We start from the raw sequence: 27169 nt of genomic DNA, 5'->3' as shown, positions 1-27169 counted from the left end.
CGGGGCAGGAGGCGGGGCCATTCCCCGCCTGGGCCCGCCCTTCCTGGAACGGTCCAACCAGCAGCCACCTCGGGTCATTCGCGCCTCCGCGCTAACCACTGAGAACCCGCCTCCGGACACTCAGCCCCACCCCTCGCCGGCATTGACCAACCAACAAGCGCCGCCCCCGAACGCGCTTAGCTCCGCCCCGCGCCACCCGCGTGGTGTCCGTGCCGGGCAGCCGGGCGGAAGGGGAGGCGGAGGCCGGGGCTCCCCGGACATAAGATGGCGGCGAACATGGTGCGGTTTCGGGGCGGCGCGTGGGGCCCGGTTCGCAGGTGAGAGCTGCCTCCTTCCCCCACCCGAAGAGTAGTTGCATAGAGCGGCCCGTGGGCCCTCACTCTCCCCCCCCATTGGAGCCCCCTAATGACTCCCCCCGTTAGCTTCCCCCTCAATGGAGCCCCCCATGATCCCTCACCCTTCCCCCCCCCATGGAGTCTCCAGTGACTCCCCACCCTTCCGTCCATCAGTGACCCGTAACCCTTCCCCCAGAGACCCTTCCCCTAGCCTCTCCTCTGACAGGGGCCCCAAGGCCCTTGCTCCCCCCGAGCTCTTCCTCCTGCCAGAGACTCAAGAATCCTGGTCCTCCCCAGTGCCCGCTGCCAGACACCCTCAAGAGTCCCCTCCCCTGCCAGAAACCTCCCCCCACCCAAACCCACTCCTCAGTGACTCCTAATTGCTTCACCATCACCTTTCCAAGAACCCGGGTGCCACCCCCAGGCTCTCCTCTGACAGGGACCCCCAAGATCTACGTCGGGGCTGCTGCCCTCAGGACCCCGCACACCCCTAGCTGCTCTTTGGCCAGTGACCTCACAAGATCCCCACAGGTCCTGACCTGCCCATAAATAAGGGGGCATAAATGAAAGCAAATCTGTCTACCTCACCTACCCAGCCTCCTTCCCTTGGGGCATCATGCAGGGCTTTCCTTTGGCTAGAAGCCCATTCGCTCAACCACACGATTATGGGAACATTTTAGCCTCTTTCATAGTTTGCTGGACATTGAACAGCCCTTGATGGACAGAATTGGAAACCTCAGCAACCTTCTGGCAGTATGACTGTCACTAGTGAGATCAGGGCCAGTTGATTCCATGTATCCACTTAAGTACTTATGTGGGCCCCAGCATTGTGGTATCTGAGGGAATTTTTATCTTCTCAACACTCTAGCAAAGTAGGGAAGTGCCATAATCTTCACAGTCAAAGCATCCACTCTCAATTGTTACTAAAAGCCTGTTTGATGAACTGAGGTCCAGTGCACTGATTAGTGTTTTTATACAAATGTCTATGATTGGTCTAGGTTTGGCCTGGCAGCCTACAGAAAATACAGCAGTGGTGGTGGCTGCCCCAGTGTCCCTCTCACTTCTCCTCTGCCTGGAGTGCCTAAGCCTGTCTTCGCAACGGTTGACGGACAGGAGAAATTTGAAACCAAAGTTACAACGCTAGAGAACGGACTGCGGATTGCATCACAGAACAAATTTGGACAGTTCTGTACTGTAGGCAGTAAGTACTGAATGACTTCAAGCAGGCAAGTCTCACTGCTCGGGGAAGTGCTATGACTGGTGTTATACAGGTCAGACTCAATGATCACAATTGTCCCTTCTGGCTTTGGAATCTAGGAATCATTGCATTTGGATCTACTGTATATAGAGGACCACATCCTGCTTTGGCATCAGTGGCCAAATTCCCATTGACTTAACTGGGAGCAGCTTTGGTATTTAGGTACCAACGCAATACAGACATACCTAATGGCTTGTCTTCACTGCACAGTTAACTTAAGTTATCTACGCTTGAGTTACTCCCCTTGAGTTAGCCTAGCTCAAGCGAGAGCAGCCACACTGCAAAATAACACTAGAGTTGTACCAAGTGGCAGAGTTGGCAGCTGATAAGTTGCGTTAACTTGAGTTTTGGCCTATACCCCAGTGGGCCAGCCAACTTGAGTTAAAAGCACCTCAGCTGAGTCAAGGGGTTTTGTGTGCGGACGGGAGCAACACTTGAGTTATACCTCAAATGAAATTTGCAGTGAAGTTAAGTCCTTAGCGATATGGTAGTTAAATATTTACTTAGAAATAATCGAATGCATTGAAATTATGTTTTAAATTGAGGTGGTCTTCGCTAGCCATATGCTTTCTCATGCTTGTAAAACCAGTGAATAGGCTATGGGGTTAAAATAAATATTAACTTTTTTTAATTTTTTTTTTTATGTAAGTTCTTGTAAATTCAGGATCAAGACATGAAGCAAAATACCTTAGCGGCATTTCACACTTTTTGGAAAAGTTGGCTTTCTCTGTAAGTATTGTTTGTGACGATAAGGTTCCTAAAGCCTCTGTGTTAAATACGTACAAAAAACCTAACCTGTTGTTAGTGTGGCTGTAATTATTCTCAGAAGGCCCAAGTCTGCTTTCCTTGAGCACCCAAGATTCTTACTGACTTCAAGGAATGCAGCTCAAGCTCTATTTATTTATTTGCTTCAAGTGGGGAAAAAAAGAAAAGTGCTTCAGTTTATTAGATCACACTAACAAACGGTCAATAGACACATTTCATAAGCCTTAACGCTTTTTTTTTCTTTTGGTTAGTCTACAGCCCAGTTTGGCAGCAAAGATGAAATTCTTCTCACCTTGGAAAAGCACGGGGGTATTTGTGATTGTCAGGCATCAAGGTACAAATCTTACTCTGTATTTCCCCATGCATGAATAGTTGTCATGATTGCTGACAGTGACATATGACTGAAATTGATTTTCTGTTCCACCACAACAATGACTTTGTTTTTGAATAGCAAGAGTAATCTTTGTGGCAAATTGCAATAAGGATGCTAGTGTGAACATAAAGTAAGGAATTTTAGCGCTTTACCATCTTCAAAGTAATGGGCAAATATTGCCAGGAGTTCATATATTCCACTTGTAAACTGAATGCAAAACATGTGTTTGTGTTGCAGGGATACCACAATGTATGCTGTTTCTGCTGATGCCAAAGGCCTAGACACTGTGGTCAATCTACTGGCTGATGTAGTACTACAGCCCAGGTTATCAGGTGTGAGAATCTCAGTCACTGTTTCAGGAAAGGATACCTAGACATCACATGACAAAATTATTTCAGTACTATCGTTCATTACATCCTACTGATTTAAAGACTTTACAAAGTCTGTGTTGAGTATTGGATTAGAGCAAACATTAAATTGCTATAGAATGTTTTTATTATGAAAGTTAATATGCTAATAAGACAGGCCAGTCATTTCCACTTCCTTCTAGCAACAGGGTTTGTTTTAGACTGTTTGCTTTCATCTGAGAACATGAACAAAGAATAATATTGCCCTAGTCTGAAAATGGATCCAATCTACTGCTGCTTTCCTATCAGCCTCAGTGTTTTACTTAAGACTGAATAGTGTGTATGGATTCTTTCCCCCACCCCTCTTGATGTGGGCTTCTTTGTTTCTGGACCTCAGAGATTCTGCTGGAGCCAACATCCCATGGTGCTCCTCGTTGTCTGTGCAGGACCCAGGGAGTTAATTACCTATTCAATACTTTGGACAGTGGTTCATAGCCTTTGTTTTATCTCGCTGTAGATGAAGAAATTGAGATGACTCGAATGGCTGTGCAGTTTGAGCTCGAAGATCTGAATATGAGACCTGATCCAGAGCCTCTACTAACTGAGATGATACATGCGGTAAACTGCTGTGGGGTTTGTCTCGCACACATTGCTCTCTGCAATATGTGATGCAGTTTCTTTCTCACCCTTTACTTAATTTCACTGGTGCTTTTTATCTGGTCTATAAACACACTTTTATTATACTAACATAGAATTTGGGGAGCATTTTGCTTACACCTCCATTTTGAAATCCCATATTCTGCATGAGGTACAAAGTCAAGAAAGGGGCAGTTAAGGTTCCAACATAAACCAGAGCTTATTCACACTGCCATCTTTGTATAGTGTGCTTGATACTTGGACTTCGTGCTTCTTTTAGAACTTTCTGTTTCCAGCATTCCATTGTTTTTCCTGTTTGCACCTTCAGGATGATGACTTACATTTATGTAGTGCTCTTTCTCCCCAAGGATCCAAGCTATTCATCTAGTACCACTGAAGTCTGGGCACTGGTTCTGCTGAGGCGGGTGGGATCCTGCCCCTGAAAGTATAGTCTATAGAAACTGGACAAACCCTTTCTCTTACAAAAGGGCCATGATATCATTAATATCCATGTACAGCAGACAGGGTCTTTGATTTTTAAAGCCTCTGGAAGTGCCATGTACATTGAGTCCATTAAGTTTACTGTACCTTCCTCAAAAGAATGAAGGACTTTGTTGATCCTGTGAGTCCAGTTAGTCTAGATGTTTCAAACCTGACAGTTACCCAATCCTCTCCTGCTATAACTTATCTTTGTGGGCAGGGCACAAGTGAAATGATGCTCAGTATGTGTTCCCTCTCTTACTGCATCTACATTAGCCTAGGCGCAAAGGGGCAAAGGAAGGCTCACATCATAATTTTGAGGGAGAACAAAGCATTGTGTGTTCACGCTCCCAATAGGCAGCTTACAGGGAGAACACCGTGGGACTCAACAGGTTCTGCCCCGTGGAAAACCTAGAGAAAATGGATCGGAAAGTGCTCCATTCATATCTGCAGAATTACTATACACCTGACCGGATGGTGTTGGCTGGGGTTGGGATAGAGCATGAGCAGTTGGTCGAGTGTGCCAGGAAGTATTTGCTTGGTGTAGACCCCGTGTGGAGAAGCGAGAAGCCCAAGCAAGTTGACAAATCCGTTGCACAGTACACAGGAGGAATCATCAAGGTAAAATAAAAGCAAGAACTAATCAGTGCATCATGCGACTTCCTCTTGGGTTAAAGTAATGTAATAGATTTGAACTCCCTTGAATTCATTCATCGTGGTAGGTCTTCGTTTTCAAAAAGGCACCTCTTGACTTGTGATAAGCAGCATTTGTACCGACAAAACAGCTAATTACATTAGTGCTCATTTGTACATGCAGTTGCCTACTGTGCAGATGCAAGTTCATAAGCCTGCACTTCTAACAGCTCTGTGTGCGCCCATTGTGGCTGCTGCTGGGCAACTCGTTTGATTTCTGTAATTTACCAGGCCACGCTCTGAAGGAGAAATTCAATCCTAATTTGTTCTCTCCCCACAGCTTGAAAAAGACATGTCGGATGTGAGTTTGGGTCCTACCCCAATCCCTGAGCTGACCCACATCATGATTGGGTTAGAAAGCTGCTCGTTTTTGGTAAGCACTGTCCCAAAAGTCACTGTTGTGCACACCCTAAACTAGCAAAACCTTGAGCAACCATGTCATTGTTCAAAAGTTGGAGCTATTTTGTGTCTGAGAGTACAGACGCATGCAGGTAGCAAGGGAGCTTTTTCCAGCAGTAGCCTGGTGGGAGGCTGGGAAAGGTTTTGCCATCAGACTCTCAAATGCAGGAATGTGCTATCACATGTATCGCTAGTTAGATCTTGGAGCTATGCACTAATATTTGCATGGCTTCTTGTGTTCATCGGGGCATTTCTCCTGGTATTTTCCCTCTTCCACTTCCCTTTGAGCACCGAGAGGCACTGCAGCTCCACTGACTCTCTCACTGTGATTCAGGAGGAAGACTTCATTCCCTTCGCTGTATTAAACATGATGATGGGAGGCGGTGGCTCCTTTTCTGCCGGAGGGCCTGGCAAGGGCATGTTCACCCGTCTGTATCTTAATGTGCTCAACAGGTGTGTTTACCTCCCTTTCAAGGAATGCTGCCAAAGGACTCATCTCTGATGAGGGCCCTGAATGGAAGGCCTCACCTGAAAGCCTAAATATGTCCGGTTTTTAAAAATTGGCTCTTAGAAGCAGACATGGCTTATTTGGGAGGAGGTGGGTGTCATTCAACTGAGCACGCAGGTGCCCTGGGATCCTGTCATCCTCCACTGGCCCAAGTCTTCAACTGGGGGGAAAAAATTGTGAAAATCGGCAGTTGATGCAGCTGTTCCTGCACAGTATCCTCCTCCTGTCGAAACAGTGGGGAGGGGAGTAGAAGGCAGACATGCACAGAAGAAAATAGTCAGGGGAGCGGAGACATGTTCCTGACTATTGGACTGATAGGATTCCCAAATGCTGATGGCAATTCAAACTATCTTGAAGATGAAGCAGGGAATGTATTGTCTTTTGTTAGTTACAGAGTACTCAGATGCATGTTCTTGTACTTACAGGCATCACTGGATGTATAATGCAACCTCTTATCATCACAGTTATGAAGATACAGGTCTCTTGTGTATTCATGCCAGTGCAGATCCTCGACAGGTACGTGGCTCTTCTATATCCCAAGCCATAAATTCATAAAAGGTAAGTCTGTCACTGACTTAATTTCAGATAACCGCTTAATGATAATATGGAAAAAACAACTATCGGTTGCATATAACACATCAAACTTTGTCATTCACAACTACAGGGTACGATATGTTGTTTTGCAATGGGGTTGCATGTTCATAATGGCCAATTCTAACTGTAAAATGTTACTGGCATTGTAAAAGTTCACCACTCTGGAAGAGAGAATCCTATTTTCCCACTTAGCTGACCGTGTATAAAGATGAATTGGGTTTATGTATTCCTGACCCACTGCTATAAACATCTTCCCCAAATGGCTCAAGTGCTCTGCACAGCCTCACTCCCCTTCTGGCAAAGCTCCATTCTCAGTGATGGGAATTGCTTCTGTGGTACCCTACAACAATTTTCCTGTACTCATACAGTTCAGCGAGGGAGGGGTTTGAATCTTTCAGACTCCAAAAGGAGAAAAGGGAAAGTCACGCCCTGCTGATCGCTGGTTTTTGATCTTTTTTTCTTGTTTGGGTTAAACCCGAGTTGAGAGAATGGGCAGGCATTATTCTATTTTTCTTTCAAAGACTCGCTTGTTTTTACAGGTCCGAGAAATGGTGGAAATAATCACAAGAGAGTTCATTTTAATGGCGGGAGCAGTGGGAGAGGCAAGTTGCCCAAACTCTGTTTTATGCACATAGTCTCAGTACTGAAATACCATGGTGATGGGCTCTAGCTAGGCTGATGAATTTCATATGTAAGATTTTGAATGTACATTTTCTACTGACTGTGTTTCATGTCTTTTAATAGTCTAGTAATCGCAAGAGCATCTCCACAAGGAGGCAGGTGTTTGTAGATCAACTTTCTGCATGTACGGGTGTCAAATATCTATGTAGAAGAAGGGACCCTTTGCCCAATCCTGACTTCACGCTACTTCAATTTGGAACCGTTTCTGTTAACTTACTAAGCACCTTCCTTTTCCTTTTAAAAAACCCCACCTCTTGAGACTACCCCCAGCTCCAGACTTATGCTGACAGCAGAATGCGATATTGATGTCTCCCAGTTATTCCTGGAGGATGATGACTATGTACAACAGGTAGAGTAGTTGCCAGTCCTGAGACCAGTCTAAAGCAGTCTGCTGTATTTTGTTGCCATACAGGTAGAATTGGAGCGAGCAAAGACCCAGCTGAAATCCATGCTTATGATGAACCTAGAATCCCGGCCTGTTATCTTTGAGGATGTAGGAAGGCAAGTGCTGGCAACAAACACAAGAAAGCTCCCTCATGAGCTGTGCTCTCTCATCGGTGAGTAAACCCCACTGACTTTGCGCTGACCATGTTGGGCTGTAGGTGCACTCTGCTGATACCTTCGCGCAGGAGCTACCTCGCAAGTTTGGGTGGGATAAACGCCAAAATCCTGTCCGTGATAAAACAGGACCATTTGGTAGGGTGCCACCTCTGCAGTTCTGGTCCAACTCTTCAGCAGGGTGGGGCTCCTATGGGCTCTTAACCCCCAGAGTGGGGGGCAGGGATGTTTCAGCAGAATCCCTCAATGGCAGCAGTCGCTCTAAGGATTAAATATTTGTTTGTCAGTATTGGGGCAAATGCCCAGCTCACCTTGCTGCTCATGGTATTTCAAATATAGACAGCAAATGTAACTAGTGAGGCGATGATGAAGTCTGAGCCAATGCCCATTTAAATCAACGGAAAGACTTCAGATTAGGCCCTTTTTGTCTAATGCACTGGAAGCCAGGCCATCCCAGCTGTGGCATGGACTTGCTCTGTGTCTGGCCAAGCCACTTAATGTTTCTGATCCTCTGTTTCCCCCTCTGTAGAACAGGAATTACTACCTTTCTCACTTCACGGGGTGTTAGGAGGGAGGGTGACAGTGCAAATGGAAGTGCTCGTTTTGCCCCCGCAGCCCTAGGGTGTGTTTACACTAAGCAAGGCTTAGAGACACCATCAATTTGATTTTTAAATTAATTTTAAGAGCCAGCCCCATAAGGCTTTTATGGGCAGCCCTGGGAGTAGCCCCTGCGAACAGACCTAGGCCCAGTTCTGCCCCTCCTCCCCATTCCTGTCTCTTCTGTCATCTGTGTGTTGCCTCTCAATTTATTTCAGCTTTGCTGCTGTTATTACTGAGAGAGGCGCTCTTGGGTGGGGCGTAGTGCGTGAGTGATATGGGCTGGTTTGTGTACCAAAACCAGAGCAACTGACCAGCAGAACTGGCCTGACAAAAGCACTATCAAAAAAGGTTTTCTCTGATCTCAGAACAATTGTGGCAATTATTTAACAGTTAAAAATCAGAGGGAAATGCAGTTGTGAACGTGTCCCCCTTTAACTGGGCATACTTGTAATAAATTAACTTAATATCTTCAAAGCATCTTACAAAGTAACCCTCAACTGCTTGTGAGCTAGCTAGCTTGGTGCTCTCGTTTGACAGAAGGAGAAATCTGACACACAGTTTCAGAGCTGGGATTAAAATGCAGGCATTCCAAGTATAGATCCAGCACGATGAAATATATTCTGCCTTCAGGGCAAAGCTTCTATATCTGTTTTAAAATGCATTTGAAACAGCTCTTGTCATCGTCTGCAGGTAACGTGAAACCCAATGACATCAAGAGAGTGGTCGCTAAAATGCTTCGTAACAAACCAGCTGTGGCTGCACTGGGTGACTTGACGGAATTGCCTACGTATGAACACATTCAAGCAGCACTGTCTAGTAAGGACGGGCGGCTACCTAGGATGTATCGGCTTTTTCGATAAAGCAGCAAATGCTGTATAGAACAGGAGACTTACTTTTTTATATACATATTGTTCTTTGGATTATGTCACTGCAAAAAAGAATATTTACATGCACATGGTGTAAATATGGAACTTTTCTTGTAGCTGAGACGGCTTCAGCTGTTCAGAATGTGAAGCGTTCATGCTGGTATAAGCTTACAGAGCGGACCCAGCTCTGAATGACCACTTTGGCCATCAATAAATTCTTCTGCCTTCCGCGGAAGGCTGTGTGTGTAGGCCTTTCTCTTGGCACCTTGAATAACAGTGTGGCAAAGCAAACCTAAACCACTACAGGTGAAAGGGCTACACATACTGATGAATTAGCCAGGATCTTACAGTTACCACTTGCTTTAAATATCCAGTATTGCAAGGGAAGTGTGTTCATGTTACTTTTTCTTGATAGGTCTGAGCATTGGTGGTTGTAGCCCAAAATGTGTTGTATTCCTTACGAAAGGAATAGATTTAGGCGGAGTTACATTTCATAAATCCGTTGTCCTCCAATCTTGTAGACTGTGAGTAGTAATACTGTCACTTGGGGAGGATTGTTACAAGTATTGCTAAAGTAAGGTGCTAACGTGATGCTTCTTAGGCCAGAGAATGTATAAACCTGTAATCACGTTGAAGGGAGGGCACTAGAACAATCTGTCCCCATGACAAAGTTCTGAGTTTATACTTCATTTTAAAATGTAAATATTCGCTGCTTTTGTAAAATACCTTCAATAATCTGAACAAGATTGCTGCATGTTCTCGTTAGACGTATCATGGATAACATACTTACTTAGTTACAGCTTTCCATCAAGTGCTGTGCTCTCAGACAGATCCCCCTGTGAAGGGTGTGGGGTGGTAGATACGTGGCCACACAGCGCTCACTTGAAACTAGGTTGAATCTTAAGTGCAACTCATGGTTTCTTGCAAACAGAAAAACAATTTACCCTGATAACTGCCTATTTCCCCAGGAAAGATTAAGCTGAATTAAATGTTGTCAGCAAACAGACAATGATTTGTATAAAGAGCTTAGTTTTGAAGGTAATTGGTTCTTACTAAAAGCCCATAAGAAGAAATCCATATAAGAATACCAACAATAACAGGGTTAACACAAGAAACCATTACCTTTGACAGGTGAGATGTAATATTCAGTTATATACAAATTTCTGACCTTTCTAGACATAAATAGTGAAATTGTTCAGTGCTGCCATTAAATGACTCTGCATCAGTGATCAAACTGAGCAGAAGGTTCAGAGGCAGCTACTGGCTGCACACACACAACATCCATTCATGTGAGTGGAAGTTGTACATGCTTCTGGACCAGAGAACAGGCCCAAAGTGGTGGTGTTAATACTAACAAAATGCAGCCGCTTTCTGAACCTATGGTATGTTGTAAAACATACTGCTTTGTCCTGTCAGTTGTGGTGCGTGTGTTTGTCAAGGAAACAAAGGCAATGAAATGAATGGGTGTGATTAGTAAGTGAGCAAAGTGACTATGACAGTTTAGAAAGTTATCAACTCTTAATGGATTTCTAGAAGGCTTTTAAATTGATAGTTAATGAAGTGCTTTTAAACTAATCCATTAACACTTAGTAAGGCAAGCAAGAAGCATGTCCTCCTTTACAGCTGAGGAAAGATGACATGATTAGCCCTAGGCCACCTGGGCAGTAAGCACATGTCACAGCTCTGACTAGAACTCAGCTCTGCTGTTGCTCAGCAACAAAGCCGGCTCTAGCTAAGGTGTACAGTTTCGTTGGCTTTTTTTTTTTAAAGGAACCAAAAAAAAATGGCTAAAACTGATGGCTGGACCTGTCCGATGCACAAACAGAGATGGTTTTAAATTCAGAGGCTCTGTCTTACTCTGTGGGCTATTTATCTGGGCATGTGCATGGTCCCATAGGCTTAGGGCTATGCATCTTCTCACTACTACACGTACCCAGGAACCTTCACTCTCTCTGCAAAGGATTTATGGCACATGGGCAGCAGGTCCCTTTTATAGCTTAGTACTGTCCCCACAGCAAATCTACCTCTCAGTAACAAGCTTAATTTTAGAAACCATGCCATTTGAGGTATGAGTAAATCTGCTCCTCATTTTATTTGTAAACAGAAATTGGGACAGAAAACACACTAACAGGTGCTTTAACACAAAAATGCTGAAAACTGAGAGAAAGTTGGACTTTTCTTTATAATTTAATTTCTAGGCTATGTTTGCAGTATGAAAATATCACTTAAACCAAAATCTGATGTGTTTTTCAAAGGGGATGGGGAGACATATTAAAGACTCAGTTCCATATGGTGCTCGGGTCAGTTGAGCAAAGCACTTAAGCATGTGCTCAACTTTAAGCATATGAGTAGTCCCCCAGACTTCAGTCTTGCTGGATCGGGGTTGGCATGCTCAGCACCTTGCAGGATTGAGCCTTATGTTCCTTCCATAAAGCAGCCAATTCTCATTTGCTCTCTTACACATTCAACAATTCTATCCTCAGATACCTCAATGAAAGTTTTGCTCAAGGAGGCATTGATACACGATTACTGAGAGCAACATTTTTGTAGAAAACATGAAAAGGTGATTAATTTATTACCAATGAAGGGTAGTACTTCTCATAGGTTTTCTTCTCAGAGTTTGGAATGATCACGATATTGTTCATGTTCTAAAATATATCTTTTCATCCAAAGCTTTATTGTGGAAGTAGGTGATTGCAAAATACCTAATTACAATGGAGCTTCCTCCAAATCATTTGCTTTGTATTTTCAGTAGTAATGTGGTTTAAAAAGTGTTAGCTTTAGCTAATGATTCAAGCAAGGTATGCCTATGAGAAGTTTTACTGTATGAACTGTCACGTACATTGTACCAGTGTAATACTTGACACTTAAGAGTGCCTTTACCTCCAGAAGAATCCACATTTTGCTGATTGGGAAATGGGGGGGACATAACTTCTCCAAACTGAGAATCAGAGAAAGAACAGAACTGAGTTATTCTGATTCCTGGTTCTTGCTCTGAATATCTCCCAAAGGTCAAAACACGTTTTTCTCCCACCCCAAAGTAGCTTTCTTTAGTGCGGTCTTTACTTCTACCATAAATCACTTTTTGCTAGATTTTTACACATTAACGCCACGGAGGCCACTGATTTCAGCTGCAGTGTCTCTTGCTGCTGCACGCTTGTAGCCGATTTCTCACTGAAGTAGAAACTGGATCTCCACTGCAGAGGATCCATAAATTATATGAACATTGGTTCAGAAAGTCTGACTTTATCTGAGGACGTGTGCTCATTTGAGAGATTAATATGCACCCTTAGCAACAACAGAAGTAGTAAAAATAAATACTAATTAAAAGGCCATCTCAAATGCACTTTGATTACTGTACATCCATACAGATCTTGCTGCAGCGGCTCACAACAGCAGAACTATTAAGAGCAAGCATCAACCTGGGAGAGAGACTGCTCAGGTTCTCTAGTTGGTCCCCTTAGGTATTTTACAGAATACATTTGGCTATAGGTAAAGAAATAAACAACTGACATCAATGCCCTCCTGAGATGGATACTTACAAAGCAAGTAGCCGGAACAGACTGAATAGAACAGATGGAACCACAATTGTCTCCTTTTTGCAAAATGTCCTTGAGTAACCGCTCCAATCCAAGACCGCTCGTAATACAATGCACCCAATGGGGCATCTTGTCTTGGGTATGGCCAGAATCACCACCTAACTGCATCCTGTTGCTTGCAAAGGAAGTTTTGCTAAAAGTGACTTGACTGAATAAGCAGGGGCCTCTGTTCTGAATATTTACTCCCTTTCTCTTCAGCAATAAAGCACTCAAGTTCCTTGGATTAGCTCATGCAAATGAAACTTGAGAGCTGAAGTTTAAGACATTTGGCACTGGCCACAGCAACTAGTACTCAAAACGAGACCCCTTCCTCTTAAGCTGTACCTCTGCAGACATGGAATCAAGTTGTCTTTGCCTGGGTCTGAAATCCTCCTCCAGGGCACCATTTACAAGCTTGTTGCTGGGCTTTAAGGTCAGGAAACAGTACAGACTCTGCTGGACTTTTGGTCCTTTATCTCCTGCCGCTTCTGAAGTTCCCTTGTAATTCGTCTCTTTATTCCAATTAAATAAAGTTCTCTGTCAAACTGCCCTGCAGCGAGCGGGATGCTAAAATATAAAGAAAAGCTGTTAGATTTGTGCAATGTGCAAAATTTATGTTGGCTTAGAGCTCCATGATTAGTGAAGGACCCAACAGTAACAAGAATGAACTTTTCCATTTTCTCTTGGACTAAGGCATCTGGCTGTTGCTCTAACATTAAGTGAAACTAAATGTTTCTCTATCGTCGCAGCAAGTTAGGCTTGTTTGGAGAGGCTAGATTGAGTAGTAAAAAGGAAACACCCTCAATCTAAGCATGAAACTTCCAGTATTAATGGGAGACATACATGAGGAAGTGGCTGTCAGCACTGGGCCCTTAAACATATGACTGTCAGTCAAATAGATAAAAGAAACAATAAATGTTTGGTTAACTATTAACTGTTCCTGCGAGTCTCATTATCTAACTTCCAAGAAAAGTCACTCTGAAATGTGTACGGCTCCACAGCTCATCCCCATTGTTTCGCTCAGGCTAAGATGGAGTTTACTTATGCAGAGTCGGAAAGCCTTCCTGTTCCTCCTGAGCCCATAAATTACTTCCCATCCTGTAGCCAGGGAGCAGAAGAATGGGAGCAATGCACCAAACCTGTCTGCCTTCATGGAATCAGCAACATCTCTGTATTTATCATGTTGACATTGTCACATTTCACCCACCCCAGAACAGAGCACCTATTGAGTTCTGGGGGTTGGCAGGCACAAACCCGCCCACATCTGAAACCGAGCAAACAGCAATTTTAACTGCACTGACTTCCCAAACACCCAGTCAGCACTGTTTTCTAATTTATAGATTCTTTAACATTTTTAATTACTTGGGCATGCAACTCACAAGGGAGACAACTAGCTCTACTGAAACACAACCACTTCTAGGGAGGGGGAAAAGGAAGTTTTGGGCAAGGGGAGAAGGGCAGCCCCCCTATTTCCTCTATAAAGGGCAATGAGAACTGTCTCTCACGTGAGCATGCCTATGTGGTAAATGCACTGGACTCAAGTTATCTCCCTCAGAATGACCAAGGGGGCTGGCAGGAGGGATTCTGCTATTGCCAGGCTGGGTTAAATGTTTTTTATTGTTTTCGGCACTGGGTCCAAACGTTACACAGAAATCACCCAAATACACTGCAGTGAGTTACAGGGGATTCATTCCATCTCAGGAGCTCTTGTGACAACATAAGCTACAAATTCCTGACAGGAAACATGTCCTAGGAACTCACTGCAGCCTGATCACATGTGTAGATGCACAAACAGGTCACTGACTTGTCTCTACCGGGCCTGACTTTCACCCGGAACAGCCCATACACTGGCCTGTGGTCTGATGTTTTGACCACGGAACAGGAGGAGTACTTCACGGCATGGATGTCATCCTTGTGACGGCTCCTGTAGATCACTCGATCCTGGGAGGCCGAGAGAGAAAGAAGGAGGGAAACAGATGGTCACTCCCTTTTGCCTATCTGCTCTGGAGAGAAACACTTGTTCACTAAAGACACAGGTTAATTTAAAACCCTCCACTTTTAGAAGGGCCTTGCAATCAAAGGAACTCAGAGTTCTGTGTAGGACTCATTCTCCCCTGCCCCAGCACCCTGGGAGGGAGGCAGCACACTGGAGCATGCATATCTGGCACTGCAAACCCAAGGATCTGCTTTGCATACAGCTCTACGTCTTGGTGAGAATTCCCTCTCAATGAGCTTCCATGCCCTACATGGCTGACCCTCTGGACTCGAAGAGGGATAGCTGTCCCTGCCGCATCTCACCTCCTATCTGGCAGGGGACTGGGGATCCTGGATCCATATATCTGAGGACCCAATGACCCTTCCCCTAGCTCACCCCCTATGTGCCACTCTGCTTGGGGTGATGTGGAAGTTTCCAGCATGGCTGTTTGATCAGGTAGACACACAGCGATGGGAAGGGCATCCCTATCAGTCCCCCAGGACAGGTGGATTTCCTCCCATAGACAGCAACAGAACTGCTATCCAGCTGTGATGGGATGTTCACCCCACACTAGCCTGGAAAGGGTTAATGTGGCTGAGAGGGGTTAAGTAGGCCCACGTGAGGGAGAGCTAGGCTTGACAAGCAAGCACTGAGAGAGACTGAAGAGCAGCTGGGCAGGAGCAGGCGGGGCTGGTATAAGGCCAGGAAGCCTGTAGTCATTCTCTGGGCTTACAGAGGGAAAGGAGGAGACGCAGGGGGAGAGTAGAAGCCCTGGCCATGAAGGCAGGGTTTACCCAGAAGGGCTGTGGAGCGGAAGCCTTGTAGAGGTGGAGCAGGAAATGGCCCAGGGAAATAGCAGCAAGGTTTTGGATGGTGCAGACCGTGGTCACTGATTCGAGATTCCCTGACCTGGAACCCAGATTAGTGCATGGGCCCAGGTTCCCCGATCCTCCACTGGGGAAGTGGTATAGTCTTGAACTGGAGGACTGCTGGGAATGATAGCCGGTCCACCAGTGAAACTCTAGTGACCTGGCCGGCGGGCCAAGCCATAAAGAGGAAGCACCGCAACCCCTGGAGCATGAGAGAGGACACCCGAGCGGCAGGAAGGGCGTCAGACCACGCAGAGCCATTTCCCAGATGCAGTCAGGAGGAGGAGCCCCAGCCATGAGTAGAGAACTTGGTACAGTGGCCAAGAAGGATTGTTAGTCCACTCCCTCCCCAGAAGCGTGTTTATAAGTAACCCTGTACCGTGTATGAAGGCGTCCTCTGCTTGGAAGTGGTGTCGTAGCTATCCTGCCCTATATCGAACTTATAGGAAGGACGGAAATGAATGGCAGCCTCCTGGAACCCTTTGAAAATAGCCCCTGCAGGGGAAGGGGACGCAGTATGAAGAACAAAGTGATTCTTCTCTAGTAACCAAGCATAACAGCATCTGGACGTTTACAACACACATTTTAAAAGCAGTTTACCAATCGGCTAGAAACTAAACCAGTAACTTACAGGGCTACAAAACCGGACCCAGACAGCATAACTGGGAGGTTAGCTAAAGTCTGTTCAAATTAAGGGTGAATCTCTAATAAGGGAATATTTAAAAGACTGGAGAACTAATACTTGGCATGTTTATGGTACCTTCCATTGAAACCCTCTGCATGCTTTGCAAATCAATCAGCTCTAAGCACCCCTGTGAGACAGGTGGGAATTCTCTCCAGTTTACAGAGCAGTGAAGAGAGGCAAGGCACACCCCACCTAAGTGCAGGGGAGACTCTCCCAACTCCAGGGGCACTAGGAGCCAGGTGGCGGAATTAACATGACATTTGCTGCCATCACATTGTTCACTTGTGTGTTCTGCCCTCCGTTTCTCTTGTCTGTTTAGACTGTAAGCTCTTCGGGGCAAGGACCATCTTCTACCCTGTGTTTGTGCAGCAACCGGCACAATGGGACCTAGTCTTGGCTGGCCTGTAGGCACCACCATAATCGACGTGATTAATAATAATTGACTACCTTGGCAGGAGCATGTGGAATGTCAGGCAGAACCCAAGAATTCACATTCCTACTCCCCTACTTGGAAGTGTGATTAGATTTGAAAGCTATTGGCTTTCCCTTCCCAGAGACAATGCCCTCACTTATTTCAGTGGCTATCCAAGAAGTAAGGAGCAGGCTGTAGACATTCACATGCTTGGAAATCTCCAGTCAGCGGGGACTAGCAGTAGAGGGGAAGGCAGCAAGTACCATCATTCATTTCTTTAATGAGCTGGTCATACTGCAGTAGCTTGGACAGGTCTTTTTCCAGATGCTGGTTCAGGATTGAATCCACGCTCTCACGATCCTTGTTTAGTCGGAAATTGAAATCTCCAAACCAGAACACCTCGTCGAACCGAGTTGTGACGTCAGCTGCAAAGCCAAGTGAGACAGGCCATCAGCCCGATTTCTGCTTTGGGGTGGAGCAGCAAGTTAAAATCCTTCCACTAGCCACGCATGCGCATGCGCACACACACACACGGATTCTGTTTACATCAAGTTACTCACAAGGGCTGGATCGGTAGGGATTTGTATCTGGGACGTTCTTGGGAAGTGCAAGTGCTTGGATGGTTTTATTGTAGTCCAGTATCCTCTCATACACTTTACCATCCCCCGCTGAAAGAGAGATGCATAAACACTGCAAATTCATGTGGAAAGATGGAGATTTTGTGCAGAATATAAATACAATTGCCATGGATCATTATTATGTAGATTATGGTAGAGTCCAAAATGTGCTGGGCACTTTCTAAACATGTAGGATGAGATGGTTCCTACCCTGAAGAGAGTACAAATTAAAAAGGCAGCGACAGGTGTGATAGGGAAAGGGGACATAACATACAGAGCATTTGGTGTGTCAGCAGAAGTTTGGTTTGTGAGTTCCCTTCCCTCATACTTCCCAACCCTGCAATCCCCAGCTTCAAATCCAGTGTTGTTATGCACCACCACCCCTCTGCATGAAGGAGCAGTTAACTCTCAGGATCCATTAATGTAATGTACAAGGAGGTGACCTAGTCGGTAGGAGTGATCTTCAGAAGAGATTTAAATGAGGGGAGGGGAGTCATTTTGTAGACCAGCCCTCATTCTTTATGGAGGGGAGAGCGTGGAAGGAGACACAGATGTGGGAGAGCTGGACAAATGGCGATAAGCCTGGCATCACTGGCAAAGTGGAGGAGATAGGGATGGGACAAAACTATGAGAGACAAAGGGAGATATATGAGGAGCAGCAACCTCAAAAGCAAGGAGCCTGAATTGATGCAACGGAGAAGAAAGGAGTCAGTGGAGGGATTCAAAGCAGGTGGGATGGAATGAGAGGCAAGAGGATTTTAGCAGCTCTTCTCTGTATGAACTGGAGGGGGCAGAGTGAGTGCTGGAAGACCAGAGAGGAGCTTACAGTAATAAAGCCAGAAGAGGAGGATTTAGCTGTGTGGTTAGAGCGAAAGGCTCAGATCTCAGAAACGCAGTGAAGGCAGAAGCAGTAGTTCAGACATGCCAAGAAGGAGTTCATTCTACACTGGGTTTGCTCACAGCTTAAATGGTGGGGTGTGCTATGGCAAAGAGGAGATTAAAATAAGGAATTCATACACTTTACCACTGCCAAGAGCAAAACACAGTAGCTCCACGTCGGAGTCAGCCTTAGAGCAGTAAGTAATACAGCAAATGGGCACAAGTATCTTGTAAGCCAGGTGAAGCAATTTCCGCCCCCCAAGCAGGACATTTGTGTTAAATATGTAACTGACTCACATGTGAAATGGGACGTGACGAAGAGGAAGGAAGTCCCAAAGAACGTGAAGCAGATTCCCAGGGCTCCCTTGGTTTTGATCTGAGACACAATGCGAGTGGTCACAGTGGCATATTCCACCTCTGCAGGGAGAAGGAAAGAGAAGCTGCTGCTGTTACAGGAAGCCCACTGAAACTGCATTGTGGGGAGGAAAGAGGGGGCAGTCATTTAATCAGGCTGTTGCATTGTTGCATCCGAGGATCCCAGCTCACTTTACAAACTGTACATGCATCATTGCAGTACACCCACCCTCCAGCCAGGCCCCAGCCAGGCAGTTAGCAGGAACACACACCACCACTGGCTCAGGACGTAGGGAAAACACCTAGCAAGTGCCACAGGTTTGTGAAGGTCCATGTGGCACAGACAGGACCTCTGCTGTCAAGGTGGCATCTGCGAGACACACACAGCAAAACAAATGTCACTCAGCTTCTCTATCTGAGAATCTAGCCTTCACAGAAGGAGGAAGGATGCACCCACCCTGGTGGCAGATGAACCTCGAACTGAAGGGAGTCCAGAGGCTTCAAACATGAGGTTTAGTCCTAAAAGCTATCCCCTCCGGCTTGTGGTTCATAATAAATACATAGGTTACCCTGCTCCCAAGAGGTGCTTAGCGCTCACAACCCCCATGGAGCTCTCAAAAGGCCTGGTCCTATTTGGCATGGCAGGCTACTGATCAGAGTTTGGGCATCACAAACACTTTCAGCAGGTAAGGAGAATTTACACCTTTAACTGATGCCACTCTGAGGTTTCCACCCACCATTACAAGCCTCCCTGTCCCACACAGTGACAGCGCAATTTTTCCCTCTCTGTAATCTCCAGCGCTTAATTAACAACGTACCTGAGCAGAACCAGATGAGGTCTCTTCTTATGAACACTGACATGTAGAGAACTCCGTGTGCAGCTGAGTACAGCATGACGTAATGGGGCCCCAGCGTCTCCTGCAGGCGGATCTCCCACTCTCTTCTATGGGAGACAACAAAAGCACCATGGCTACATCACAACTACAGGACAACATGGAGGGGAAGAGTTGTCAGTCTCTGGGGCGTAGGAGAGAGAGATGTAGCCCTTGGGAGGTGCCACAATGATGCCCACTGGTGATGAGAGGAAGGTGATGGTGATGAGGAAGACAATGGAATGAGCAGGCAGTGGGGGGAGCCAGCAGTGTGAGGGTGCAGCAACTGCTACCATATTAGGGTTTTCACGGCAAACCTCCTCTGCCAAAACAATGGTGCACTGGGCTGATCTGAAGACAAACAGCTTTTTAAATTGAGGACGTATAAAACCTATAGGCAAACACAGTAAGCACCTTGTTGGTTGCATGCAGCAACTTTACTCTGACATAGTTTTACATATCTATAGATCACAGGAACTGCCAGAGGGCATTCTGAAATTCTTGGAAGGATGCTAAGAATGAATGCACATCCACAGCATCTTTCAGCCAGCCTGATGCCTAACTGTACCCTGGGGAGCGACCCTGCTTAAGGTCACACAAGTCAGCAGCAGAGCTGAAGGTTCCCACTGAAATCAAGAGAGTTTTGCTACTGCTTTCAGTGAGAGGAGTACCGATCCCAAACTTTGGGTGATGATAGGTGGTTAGGACTACTATGAGGTTAAATAAAGACACCCTCTAGAACTCGTTTTCTCCTTATACTGAGGAGTTCACAGATTTATGAAATATAAATAAAGCACAAGGGCAATTCTAATCCGTTTTTTGGTGTATTGAAAACTAATTTAAAAAGAAGAAAAAAACCTGCAGTGATTAGCAAGTGACAAGGGTGGCTCTGCATTACACTGTTTCTACTACCTGTCTGGACAGCCTTCTTGAACGCCAACAACATACATGTCCTGGGCATAGTCAGGATCCGATGGGAACAAGAAGTCATCCAGATTCTCTGGAAGTTCCTACAAAAAAAGGAAGAGATGCACAGCATCCGTTATGCTAGCATTTGGAAAAGGAGGGGAGGGAAAATCCAGAAAGATTCAAGTTGAATGAGTTAATAAATCATTTACAACCACTGCTAATATTTTGCACTTACATAGCATTTTAGATCTGAGACGCTCAACATTAATCAAGTCTAATAACCTCCCTGCCCCATAGCTAAGCATTATGGTACCCATGCTGTAGATATGGAAATTGAGAAACAGAGGGGTGAAGAGTTTTGGTCAAGGTCACACAATGAATGCCGTGGCCTAGTGTGTATTTTTAACTTCTCTCGGATATTTATTTAGGAAGAGTTTAGAGGCTATACACAGACCTCTTTAAAGTCCTGAACCTGCATCCCCCGTTAAACTCACCTAGTGATCCTCAATCTCTCTGGCTCCGTCCCTAAGTCACTTGGCTGAGGCAATCTCAGGTTTCTCTGCTGTGCAGAGATGTAGTTACAATTATGTTCCCCTTCAGAGACATTCTCTCCATAAACAGTTGTGCATCACACAGACTAATAGGGCCCCAATCCTAATTGAGGCCCTAGGGAGCACACACAATACTAATAAAAAAGCAGCAGCTCCCACCTTCCTGCTCGCTATATATCAAATACTACAGGTCACAGAATTTCACCATTACAGTAGTCACATCTGCTCAACTGAGCATGTGCAAGAGGATCCAAGGACACAGGAGGAAGGCTGAGCTGCCATAGAGACTAAGCTACTCAGGCAGATGAAGATCAACATCATAAATATATTGAAAGTGACAATTTTCCAAGAAGCAGCGGTGCTAGTCTGTTTAACAAACACAGGGGGAAATATGCATCGCCAAGAGCCAAATTCAGGAGATTCATGTACCCACCTTCCGGCCTTGCATATTCCAGGTGGCCACAAATATTCCAATGCTCCGATCAGGGAAATATCTGCTCAGTTCTTCTGCTCCCAGCAATGCACCACTTGCTAGAAGACTGCCTTCCAAATAGCTTCTGTGAAACAAGGAGAGGGAAAAGAATTTTTAAAAACTCCATATTATTAAAAAGACATATAAGCAAATGTTCTGGTTGCTGGAATCCTAATTTGCATCACTCAAGAATAGACCCAAATCTTAACAATATTTAACATTGTATAGTACTTTGTGTATTAAAAGTTCCTTTAAAAAATGAGCTAATATTCACAGCCCTCAGAAATGCAGCATTAAATATTGAGTTGCTTCCAGGGAGAGAAGACATGACACCGAAAGAGGAATCTGGCCAGAACACCAGGGTCCATACACTCTCTTGTGAAAAGTGCCACAAGGTTTTTTAACACCCACAAGTGGTCAGGGTTGTTTGATATCTTAGTCAAGAGACAACAATTCTAGCAGCACAGTTCTACTCACTCTCCTATAACACATAGGCACCCTTCAGTAACGGCTCAGCAGGAATTATGAAATGTACTGAATCACTAATATTACTTCCTGCAGCACCAGGTGCTCCTTGGGGGTTTTCATATCCCTGAAGTGAAGTACTGAGCTGGCCAAGCCTGCTTTAGCTTGGCAAATCTGATGAGATCATCGTCGCCTGAGGGGGCACCAGGCCATAAGCATGAGACACTAAAGATATGAAGCACACAAAACAAAGCAGAGTAGCTTGGAGTTCTCAGAGGTCTTCTTATGAAGGAACAGAACACTCAGCATCCTGTTTCACAGCATGCAAGCTTCCTGACTATACACTAAATCAGAAAGGACATTTTTAAACAGCCAAGTTGTATTAACACTCTTTTCAGTTACAACATCCCATTTAGAGAGCTCTCTGAGCACTGCCAAAGCTGCTTGCAATTCTCTCAAGCGATCCCCAGTCAGCCTCTGACCAATGCTCAGGTTGGTGTCAGGAAGCTCTATGATTCTAAACCTTGATTAATACAGCCAGCGACTGCACTTTCTACGTTATGCTTGTGCTCTCAAAATATTCCCCGCATTTCCTGGACACACATTGATCCAGCCCCAGTGTTTCTTCCTAGCATGCTGCTCTTCTGAGGAGCTTTGCCATAAAGCAGCCATTCAAAAACTTGCCCCTCCCATGACAGTAAATATAAGGGAACAAACAACTAATGATAATTTGCTCACTGGTCAAGTTACTTATTCCAGACAAACAGAATTCTGCAAGGCAATTGGCCATCTAGTAACAAATACTGTATTCTCTCTGCTATGAAAAGAAGGAGAATATACCTGTTTCGAACATCCTTGGCACGAAGAGGGGTGAGCAGGCTGAACGTAGACTTCATGGAGTCTGTGGAACAGCTATCGCAGACCATCCCACTGTTGTGAAGCCCGGTGTCACTCAGGCTACTGCTCAACCTTTCAAACCTGCTCTGAGAATAATGTTGGTAATCCATATAATCTGAGTCGATCCTATTAGCTGTCCTCAGCACGTGAGAGGCCACGCTGAGTTCCAGGGGGGGCAGTGGTCGAGGGGGTGTTATTTTGGACAGCCGGGGTTTGCTGCCTGAAGATTCTTTCCCCTGCATAAGCCCCACAGAGGCACTGGGAACCTCAGAGACATGTTTCTCGGAATCTGAAATGCTACCCTTGTTCTTCCCATAAGGGCTCGCTTCCGAGGCATCCTGCAAGTTGTGCAAAGAACCCTGTTCGCCATTGAGTACCACTCTGCTCCTTGTGGGAGGACTCAGGGACGACTCCTGGAGAGAGCCATTGGAGGAGCTCGTCTCATTGGGATCGATCAGATTTTCCAGACTCGTTCTAAACACTCTCCTCCTCCTCCAGCTTTTCTCATCAAGAGATGATGCTCGCGCTAGCCTGGGTTTCCTGGGAGGCTTTGGAGTGACAGATTTAATCTTCATATTGGGTTTGATTTCATCAGGGGGAAATCTTAAGGTGTCATTTAAAAAGGATTCTATGTCTGGATGGTCCTCAAGTGCAAGCACCCTGCTGTCACCAGCCTCCTTCCTCATAGCTCCACCAGTCTTCTTCACTTGCTGGTCCTGTAGTACTCTGCCCTCTGTGCTCGAAGTAATACATGCCACTGCATGCTGGGAAAATCCATTTGGAGGGTTCATTCTCCTCCCATGTACCAGCTATGGACCCCTCTCCATAGAGTCAGTCCCTCAAAGAGTCATCTTCCTTTACTGTATAGTTTTGGCTCGCAGCATGGTAAGTTCAGGAGTTTGAACCGAAACACAAAGATCAGGAATGTGAATACACATGAGTCTTTTGCCAGGAATACAGGAAAGTTATGTGAGTAGCAAGATGCATGGCTGGAAAAGCCTTAGAGGTAAGAAACCTGCAACTGCCCAAAAGAAACAGAACTGTAACAACCTGCTGAGCCGTATACTATAAACACAATAAAATCATGCTCTTGCATAGCCCCTTCCATCAGAGGATCTCAAAGCATTTTGCAAACCTTAACAAGCCCCCTGTAAAAAAGGTCAGTGTTATTTCCATTTTACAGAAGGGGAAATTCAGGCCCAGAAGAGTGACGTGACTTCCCAAGGGCTGTATGTGACAGAACTGGAAGTAAATTCCCACCGTGCGTTTTATAAGACAGGATGTTTGTTCACTTTAGCAGCGCAGGAAATGAAAATTAAAATCACATACAAGTTACCACCTTAATCTTTTAGGCTTTCAGATGTTCACTCTGTGTGCTGATTCTGTAATACAGGTAGGTAAAACATTCAGCATCAGAAATCAGTAAGTTTTCAATGATCTTAGGTTCTGTAATGATCCCGTATCACCATAATCAATTAAGGTAGACCTGTGGTGCAAAACACATAGGCCACTACCACTTGAATTGAAGAAGACTCTCCCTTAGCTGCAGCAGCATTAGGCGTTATATGTGCCCCTCTATGGGACACAATCTTGGGATCCACAAAACAACTTCTTACCATAGAAAGGCAAGGTGCTTGTTCAGATAGCTACAAGCAAATTGCAATACTACACTACATTGCTCAGCAGTCTCACCTGACAGGGGTGAAATGCAAATCTTGTCAGAGTTATCCTGTTAAATATCAATCAAGCCTGAATGCTACCTTAATCTTCTCAACACATATAGGGTCAACATGTGTATGTTCTCCAATGGCTGGGAGTCTGGAATGATATTCTATTCCTGGATTCACCACTGATTATTTATTATTAATATGGCACCAAACATTTACTAGGAGCTTTATGACCTTTTAACCTCTCGGAGGAAATTTACTCACCTGTAAAATGGGCATTCTACTACTTACCTGCCTCAGAGGAGCCTTATGAAACATAGGCCTCACCTGCACACAAGCTTGCATAAGTTGTTGAACTGGTGCAAACCGCTCTTATTTTGGCTTAAGCGCGGCTTACTTCATTTTACGGTTCCTAACCAATTTAGAGCTAAACCAAAATAATCTAAAACCCTTTGAGACTCTTGGGTTCAAATCACCATACCACAGATTATTTTCTAAGGTACTTGTAAGAGAAGTTCTGCTGGTAATGCAAATAATAAAATTTTAGTAAAGCTACTATGGTGACTGGAGTAGCATAAGAGTCTGGAGAGAATAAAGGCAGGGTTTCTTTATTGGCTAAAGAAAAGGACTCCAGATTGGGCCTTAATTCCTATTCAACCGTAACATTATGCTACCCCACAAAAGGGTGGGTCACTCCCAGAGCCTGGGGAAACTATTTTTATCCAAAGGGGCTGGGACTTTTCAGTGACCTGATGGACAGAGAGTCTGAACAGCATGGTTAGGAAAGGCCACCCCACTAGCTCCCCTTTTCTGGGGCAGGAACCCCCATAGCTAGGGCTGATAGTGCCAGAGCTTTGTGTTAGTGATAAAAACACTTATTTCACTCCAAGTGTGTGTGCATATGGGGACTGGGACACAGATACTGTGTGTGTCTATATATATTGGGGGGGGGGGGCAAGCTAGAGATTGGGGGGGGCACAGAGACTGTGTCTATCAATATAGCAGTGAGACACACCAGTGTGTTTGTCTGTGGTGGGGGGGAGAACACAGGCAGTGTGTGTATGGGTGGGACTCACACTGGTGTGTGTAGGGGATACAGAGATTGTGTCTGTCGATATGGCAGTGAGACACACCAGTGTGTGTGAGACTCACACTCTGTGTGTGTGTGTGTGTGTGTGTAGGGGGGACACACAGCGTGGGGGGCACACAGAGATTGTGTCTGTCGATGTGGCAGTGAGACACACCTGTGTGTGTGTGTGTAGGGGGGGCACACAGAGATTGTGTCGGTCGATGTGGCAGTGAGACACACCTCTGTGTGTGTGTGTGTGTGACTCACACTCTGTGTGTGTGTAGGGGGGACACACAGCTTGGGGGGGGGGCAGTGTCCGCGGGGTGTGATCAGACACTGAAGTGCTGGGGTGGGGGGCGGGCTGGGGACCCCGTGTCTAGACCAACAGGGGCGGGGGGGGTGGGAGCGGGGCTCAGTCACCCTACGGGCGGGGGGCGAGTCAGAGGCCGAGCGACCCGGCGGGGGGGGGGGGCCTGCCGCGGTGGGACGGGGGCCCCGCGGGAGGATCCGGCGCCGCCCTCACCTCCAGTCCAGCGAGCAGCCCGCGGCCCGGCCTTAGCAACCGGCGCGCTCGGCAGCCGCGGGCCGGGGCCGCCCCTGACAACGAGCCGCCGCGGCTCGGAGGGCCGGAGCCCGCCGCGAGCGCGCCCTGCCGCCCGGAGGGGGGACCGGCGCCCTCAGCCCCGGCGGCCCGGCCCGGCCCGGCCCCGGCGGCGTGGAGGCACCGGACCCGCCCAGCCGCCAGCCCTCGCTTCGCCGCGAGCAGCGGCTCAGCCGCTCCCGACCGCGGTGCCCCTCGCAGGAGTCTGATCTGGCTTGGGTCCCCCACCTTTCACCGCACTTAAGGGCTGCTTGCTTACAAAATCAGACCTAAAAATACAAGGGGCACAGCACCCTGACTGCAAAAGAGAGAGAGAGAGAAAACAATTTACCATCTAAATACCCCAAGAAATCCATTGGACTAGCACTATTGTGCTCACATTTCCGTGTCTAGTGTATATACAAGTCACTGTCTCTACGCAATTTTCGTTTGTACCAACTCGGCGAGTGCTTTCTATGGAGCCTGTTGTAAAACTAGGCAAATATCTAGATGAATTGGCATCCGATGAAGTGAGCTGTAGCTCACGAAAGCTTATGCTCAAATAAATTGGTTAGTCTCTAAGGTGCCACAAGGCCTTTTCTTTTTGCGAATACAGACTAACACGGCTGCCACTCTGAAACCTGTACCCCCAAAAGGTACTCAGACCCCTTGTTGAGAAACAGGGGCCTCCCATTTCAGCCTTTCAACAATTTAGCAAGATGCAACGAGGGATTAAACATGATATACTAGGAGCCGCTATTTCTAGGTGATAAGATACAGAATTTAGAAGGGATGTTTCAGGGTATAAGACAAGTGAAAGAGTTTAGGAAGCAACATTGTCGTCTATAGGCAGAGACTATCCCACAACTATCCATTACATGGTATCCTACAGTTGCCTCGAACACTGTCAGTTCTGGTTGCACTACATTGGAGCACTGGCTGAAGTAGGTATGACAATTCTTATGTTTAACACCCATTCCTTTTTCATTTTTTACCCCTTAAACTGTACTAATTATACAAGTAGATTCTCACTAGAGTTAGCCAGAAACCCAGGTTGTTTGCAATATTCTTTCCACCATACAGTACAAAACTTGAGCAAGAACAAATGGAAACTTTTTCTGTCTCACCTCTGCAACTCGGGAAAGGAAATGTTTTTTAAAAATATACATGGTAGAGCAAATTACTAGGATTTTTGAAAAACTAGCACATGAAGTCTCAACTGATC

General features: G+C 45.9%; 2 protein-coding genes across 6 annotated transcripts; one reads left to right on the top strand and one right to left on the bottom strand.

Annotated features, from left to right (window-relative positions):
• Nucleotides 1-174: 174 nt before the first annotated feature.
• On the top strand, nucleotides 175-11343 carry PMPCA (peptidase, mitochondrial processing subunit alpha). 2 transcript variants are annotated; one of them, XM_074973854.1, is made up of 13 exons: nucleotides 175-317; nucleotides 1334-1536; nucleotides 2243-2322; nucleotides 2610-2692; nucleotides 2969-3063; nucleotides 3596-3696; nucleotides 4552-4815; nucleotides 5168-5260; nucleotides 5621-5739; nucleotides 6220-6310; nucleotides 6928-6990; nucleotides 7482-7626; nucleotides 8918-11343. In XM_074973854.1, exons 1-13 carry the CDS (start codon nucleotides 265-267, stop codon nucleotides 9085-9087), a joined length of 1560 nt encoding a protein of 519 aa, XP_074829955.1. In that variant the 5' UTR covers nucleotides 175-264; the 3' UTR covers nucleotides 9088-11343. The 2 variants fall into 2 exon arrangements, with proteins under 2 accessions (XP_074829955.1, XP_074829956.1); XM_074973855.1 differs by having other exon boundaries at nucleotides 6928-6994; nucleotides 7486-7626.
• Nucleotides 10954-25969, bottom strand: INPP5E (inositol polyphosphate-5-phosphatase E). Of its 4 annotated transcripts, none has more exons than XM_074973852.1 (11): nucleotides 25888-25969; nucleotides 22572-23649; nucleotides 21228-21351; nucleotides 20247-20344; nucleotides 19281-19405; nucleotides 18406-18525; nucleotides 17173-17280; nucleotides 16876-17037; nucleotides 15895-16010; nucleotides 14433-14612; nucleotides 10954-13238 (listed from the first exon to the last, which is right to left on the bottom strand). In XM_074973852.1, exons 2-11 carry the CDS (start codon nucleotides 23417-23419, stop codon nucleotides 13212-13214), a joined length of 1908 nt encoding a protein of 635 aa, XP_074829953.1. In that variant the 5' UTR covers nucleotides 23420-23649; nucleotides 25888-25969; the 3' UTR covers nucleotides 10954-13211. The 4 variants fall into 4 exon arrangements, with proteins under 4 accessions (XP_074829953.1, XP_074829954.1, XP_074829951.1 ...); XM_074973850.1 differs by having other exon boundaries at nucleotides 10957-13238; nucleotides 14476-14612; XM_074973851.1 differs by having other exon boundaries at nucleotides 10957-13238; nucleotides 14476-14612; nucleotides 22572-23643; nucleotides 25888-25963.
• Between the last annotated feature and the right edge of the window lie 1200 nt (nucleotides 25970-27169).

Source organism: Natator depressus, chromosome 16 (assembly GCF_965152275.1).
Source record: "Natator depressus isolate rNatDep1 chromosome 16, rNatDep2.hap1, whole genome shotgun sequence".
In the NCBI taxonomy this organism is placed as follows: Eukaryota; Metazoa; Chordata; order Testudines; family Cheloniidae; genus Natator; species Natator depressus.
The sequence above is the reverse complement of the archived record's forward strand: the minus strand, read 5'-3'. Positions and strand labels throughout refer to the sequence as shown.